Source organism: Capsicum annuum, chromosome 12 (assembly GCF_002878395.1).
Source record: "Capsicum annuum cultivar UCD-10X-F1 chromosome 12, UCD10Xv1.1, whole genome shotgun sequence".
Lineage (NCBI taxonomy): Eukaryota > Viridiplantae > Streptophyta > Magnoliopsida > Solanales > Solanaceae > Capsicum > Capsicum annuum.
The window spans coordinates 191,078,387-191,084,418 of NC_061122.1; the positions used below are offsets into that span (position 1 = coordinate 191,078,387).

Sequence of the window (6,032 nt, forward strand, 5' to 3'; positions counted from 1 at the left end):
ATATATATATATATATATATATATATATATATATATATATATATATATATATGTGTGTGTGTGTGTGTGTGTGAGAGAGAGAGAGAGAGAGAGAAATGAAAATGAGGATATTTTTGTCCTTGTATAATTTTATACCAAAGTAAATAGTCTTGGGATTGTTATCCCATCATTTGGATGGATAACTTATCCAGGGACTAATTATTAGTCCCGGAATAAGTTATCCCAAATATTTACAACCAAACGAGTGAGTTACATTTTTATCTCAAAATTATTAGTTTATCTCGGAATTATTGACTCTACTCCCGCAAACCAAATGGCCCAGAAGAGATCATATCTATTCCACTAGACCCATTGGTGATACTTCACTGATAAATGTCTTCATTTATGAGGCCTAATTTTTGTGAAAGTTTACGTACGTGCAGGAAAGTTAATAGTTTCCCGAAGAAGAAGATTGATTACCTGATTTCAAAAATCATACATCTAGACTTTATTATACCAAAAATTTTAGAGAACCTCTAATGTCATAAAATCACAAGTTATTCCATACTGGAAAAGAATGTATCAAGATGGGAAGTAAGAATTCCTATAGATAACTCCACTAATTGTAACTCCGATATAGTTGTATACTAATTTCAAGTGTACCATTATTTGTACTATACAACACTACGCCTCAATTCTAAACAAGTTGGGTTTGAATACGTGAACCACTGATCATATTTGCCAATTTAAGCGCAACTCGCATACAATAACCAATTAGAATGCATACACGTTCCTAAAACAAAATGTACCAAAATGTATTTCCAAATTTGGTTTTCTCAATTCATTGAAACAAAGAGGCCGGGTTGTGTACTGAGCAGCCCATGCCATGAGAATAAGAGGACCTATTCGAACAAAATCAAGACAAAGAAAAGAGGTAGGTCATCTTTCTTGATATTCTTGGCTCTTGCAAGTCCCCCTTCACATTCATATATTTACGGGATGAAAAGATACAATAATAACAACACATCCAGTGTAATCCCACTAGTGGTCTGGGGAGGGATGAGGAAGGGAAAAGACAAATCGCTTTGGGAATCCACATGTTCTTGGGAACAAATAATGCACCAGGATATCATATACAACATAGAGCAAGGGGTGAAAGATACAACAAGGAGCTCTTTTCTTATATAAGTAAAAATAAAAGAACAAGGCCCAGTTACAGTCTAGTGAATACTATTAGCACACCAGCCTCTAAAAGCTTTAAGTGTATAGCGCGTGCCTTTGCCACAGCAGAGTAGCATATGATTCTTATGACAACACAAGCTCATCCAGTAGCATATATTTACAACCAAGGCTCGATAATTTGCGCTGCCAGAATCAGTTCTGGTTCTTCACTATGAGAAATCGCCATTGCAAGAATAATCTGGTTTTATGTAATGACCAGAGGTGACCTTCAGATGATTAAAGGAAGCATCAATATTAAAAATATATATGTACTCGCACACACAAAAGTCTGAGATCAAGGAGGACAAGCATAATATCTGTCAATAGGCTCACCTTCTAATCAAAATCTATCTATGCCCCAGCAGCAAAAACACACCATGCTGCTGCATTTGCAAAAACTGTGAAGCTATATTGGGTCAATAGGCTCAGTATGGCCCTGCAACGCCAATCGCTCTGACACATCAGCTAGTGATTTGAGATTACACCGGATGAGGGCCTCCACAAAGAAGCAAGTTTCATCCTGAGTATTCCCATCTGGTACATCAACTACAAATGACTCGATTACAATTGTTCCAGGTCTCCCATCAATGACCTCAGGATGAACAGTGATAATAGATGAGTAGTTCTGCCATGTTTCAAAGAAAAAGGAAATCACTTGCTAACAAGTTCAATGTATAGATATTAAGTATTAACACTTACGTTTTATAACAAAAGTTACGCACTCCAGAAAATGATGCAATAACATACTAACAAAATTTTACCACATGAAGCTGGCTCACATTATGAACGTGGAAGCACAATATTTTTCATGATGAGCTATATGCATTTGGTAAAGAAACAGAAAAAGACTATAATTCCATTTTATGTGACATTCATTTCTCTTTAGTTTGCGTAAAAAAATAGACATCCCATTTTTAATGCTATTGACTCGACTTATTGGAACCCACTTGATATAAAAGATGATTTTCTTTACTAAGAGGAAGATGAAGAAAAATGTGAAACACTTACCATCTCCCATTTAATGATGCTATAAAAGTCAACTTTAGTACTTTGATATATTTAGTTTATGCATAAAAAGTTCTCATTTGATTTTTGTTCACCGATACACTCAAACACTGTCATGAAAAATGAGATAGGAGTACCATTGATTAGCCACTTTTTCTAAGACTCATTATTTCTCAAGAAAAAGTAATTAGAATAGTATGGAATGCATTATACAAGCAGGTTCCATGTGATATTCAAATGCAACTACCTAAGTATTAACTGAATACGCCTATTCTTAGTCAATAAAAGAGGATGATCCAAATATTTTTCCAGAAAATTAAATTACTAAGGTCGTACTGACAAAGTGCGAGTAAAACTTAAGTTGCTTCCATCTAAACTTGAGCATACATTCTTTACGCTCAACCATGAATTTCTTCATTGAATGGACACTTCATGATCAATATAAAACATCTCATGTATCTTCTGTTTCTAAACTTCATTGTTTGTGCCTTTTCCACCCCTTCTTTAAAATCAATCTCTCTCTCTCTCTCTCTCTCACACACACACACACACACACAAACACACATCATGAAGACATTTGAATAAGCAAAGGTGACACTAATGAATGCTAAACACTTCAAGTGCCAAGTTCAATTGCTGTGACATTAATGAATGTTGAACACTTCAAGTTTCAAGTTCAAATGCTGTCTGCACACGTCTATAAAACAGTATACACTAGTGAATCTCATCCCACAACGGATGCTTAACTTATAAGGAGTCTTTGTTATTTATCAGTTCATTTGGCATAGTCTGTGATAGTTATGTTCTATTTAAGAAGCCGATCAGGAAAAATAAAATTAGAGGTAAGAAGGAGGAAGAAGATAACCGGTTCAAATAGCAACAAGTTATAGCCCAAGTTCCAAAGACTCCTCATCGATATTAGAGAAGTAATCAGTATAGTTGAATAGTGGTAACATCATCTCTAGTTGGAGTGACTGAGGGAAAATAGTAAGATTCAAATATGTATAAATCTTTTACAATGAAATCCTGTCCCTCCCCCAACCAAAACAGGAGAAGGAGCATATACTTGTCAGTGTTAATGAAGTCATATACAGATACAAGAAAGTTAGTGGAAAACAAACAGACACTTGATTCTATATTCCTTTTTCACCAAATAAATTCAGCTTCACTAATTAAATGCCATAAGATACAGAAAAGACCTGATCTTGCAACGAAGCCCACATATATAATCCATCAAATGTAACAATATCCATGTATTTCTATGAGACAATAAAGATGCGTACCCTAAGCCTGTGATCTCCACCAACAATCTTTACGGCAAAGATGTGCTCCTCATCATCTAGAAGCTCTAACCTCTCTTTGCTGGTGGTAGCTGGGAGACCCGACCTAACATTCACTTCTCTCACACTCCCAATTTCAAGGTCCCCTTGCACGACACACCTGCTGACGAATGGTTTGTACCTTTGTGGTTGATCAAACCTTCTCACCAATGACCATACCTACGAAATATACCAGATCAGTAAGAGCTCAGCAATAACATATATGGTACAGTCAATCCCACATCCAATGAGGACTTACACGCGAAATCAAGTATATAACACAACTTGGTTTACTAAGGCCAATTCCGTCTCTAAAGGGAAACTATGTGAACATTCTAGGTGCCGAAACAATTAAACCATCTTACACATCAAAATACATTATCCACTTAACCTCAAAATAAGCAAAAACATTTATACTCACTCAGTTTCATTTTTTTTTGTCTCACTTTCCTTTATAATCCGTCTTTTTCCTTTTTCGGCAACTTTTCAATTCCAACTTTCTAATATATAATGTACCAAAATGTTCTTTATCGTGTGATTTTAAACATGCCACGTAGAAAGTTGGAACTGAAAAGTTGCCGAAAAAGGAAAAAGACAGATTATAAAGGAAAGTGAGACAAAAAAAACCGCGAGATTCAAAAGTTTCTTTATGAAAAAGATATGTTGGAAGCAGCAGCCCAAAAATAGGCACCGCAATGTGCAATCTCGATTAGCCGGGCTCCAATGCTAGTAGCGGATATTTTTTAATAAGTTCTATTGTTTTTTTTCTAAAATTGGGGTAGGGAAAGGAGTAAGGGGGAGGGGCTCATATCCGGATATCGGACACTGAATTTTTATTATGTTTAATTTTTTTACCTAAAATTGGGGTAGGACTTAGGAGAAGGAAAAATGAGGGAGTGGCTTCAATGCGGATATCAATACCATATTCGGTTATCAGTATTATTTTTAATCTTTTTCTAAAACTGGCAGCGGAAGGGAAAATAGGGAGCGAATTACAACGTGGATATAGGGAGCGAATTACAACGTGGGTAATCCAATCCTCACCAATAAGGTCAAATCGTCGAAGTTCAACTAACGGAGCACTAAGATTTCCGTCACAAGACAACAAATGAAAAAACAAAATAAAAATACTACAAAATCTGTGAAACAAGTTGATGGCATATAGATCTAAGAACAAATCAGAATTTATGATAAGTAAAAGACAAAAGTAGCAAACACATTAAACTTACAAGATTAACAGGAGCTTTAATGAGTTTAACAAGTGAAGAGCTACACTGATTGTCTTTGACCATATGCCTATGGTGTGTCCTAATGTACTCATCTTCCATATTGCTTCTTCTTTCAATGTTCATGATCTTCAATGGTGGGGCTTTGGCAAAGGGCAAGTGTGAATCAGAAGAGTCAAAAGGACAGTGCCTATTGGAACTTCTGATGGCTGAACGGTCCAAAACTTGCTCCATTTTTAATGGAAAAATAATAGAGCAAGTGGGCATTTGAGGGTCCCTTCACTATTTGGTGCAAACTACTCTCTCGGTTAGCTTTTATTTTTAATATTTTGATTTAACATACCATCATAATACTTCTTTAATTAATAATTACTATTGTATTTTAAAATTAATTTAGAGAATAAATAATAAATACTAAGAATAAAATGAGAAAAAAATTATCTTTTTCTAATATATTAAAAATAACAAATAAAAATAAAAATTCAAAATTCGTCACAAGTAAAGCGAATGAATAGAGTAAAATGAAAACATACCCGTCATGTCATTTGGTACAAAGTATGATAAAAATTCTAAATATAATTTAGAATTATATTTGAAAAAGTACAAATAAGTAAAAAAGATCTCCAATTTATTTTCATAACCAAACAAAACTTCAACTTCAAAAAAATGAATTTTCATGATCAAACGCCTACTAAATCTAGATGAACTTATAGATTGGGGGGTCGTCTGTTAGATGGAATGAGAATAATTTCATAATAAATTTGGGATTATAATACATAAGCGTGCATTTTAACTCGACCTCGGGCTGCATTTATGTTTTCAAACTTTGAATTTGCACAAGTAGACATTTAAACTATCATGAAGCTGAATAAGAAGAGACACACATCTTACATGACATTTTATGTGAATTGTGACGTAGGACGTATGTTTACTTGTTCAACTTTGTACTTCAGTCATTAAAAGTCACATCCTCAGGGGTATTTAGGTCTTTTTTTCTTTCCTATCTGCCCCCAAAATCCGAAATTAAACACTTTTAAGAGTACAGTTCATTCATTTTTTCACAAGTTTCTCTCAAGAACAAATCCTAGAACGTTTAAATTCAAATTCAAGACTTAAGAGCTTAAATTCAAGACTTAAGAGCTTACCTTCAATCTTTTTAGAAATTAACCATTAAGATATGTACATCCAAAGCTAGATGTCATAAATATCAACTGACGCCAGGTTAAATGCATGTTAATGTTAGATATTGCTAATTTTGGGATAATTTTATACCTACTAAAAT

The 6,032-nt window shown here is 34.4% G+C and overlaps 1 protein-coding gene across 1 annotated transcript; it reads right to left on the minus strand.

The window, feature by feature from the left end:
• Positions 1–901: 901 nt before the first annotated feature.
• On the minus strand, positions 902–5,081 carry LOC107851395 (abscisic acid receptor PYL9). The gene is made up of 4 exons (XM_016696394.2): positions 4,754–5,081; positions 3,489–3,704; positions 1,534–1,825; positions 902–1,427 (listed from the first exon to the last, which is right to left on the minus strand). Exons 1-3 carry the CDS (start codon positions 5,015–5,017, stop codon positions 1,607–1,609), a joined length of 699 nt encoding a protein of 232 aa, XP_016551880.1. The 5' UTR covers positions 5,018–5,081; the 3' UTR covers positions 902–1,427; positions 1,534–1,606.
• Positions 5,082–6,032: the final 951 nt, after the last annotated feature.

What these genes read in the sequence shown, in the direction of transcription:
- LOC107851395 (XM_016696394.2), bottom strand. Translation starts at nt 5,017, where the DNA reads ATGCCCACTTGCTCTATTATTTTTCCATTAAAAATGGAGCAAGTTTTG. An exon ending in TTAAAGCTCCTGTTAATCTT is followed by an intron (nt 3,705 to 4,753) that starts GTAAGTTTAATG and finishes TATATTTCGTAG; the next exon opens with GTATGGTCATTGGTGAGAAG. An exon ending in GTGGAGATCACAGGCTTAGG is followed by an intron (nt 1,826 to 3,488) that starts GTACGCATCTTT and finishes GAAACATGGCAG; the next exon opens with AACTACTCATCTATTATCAC.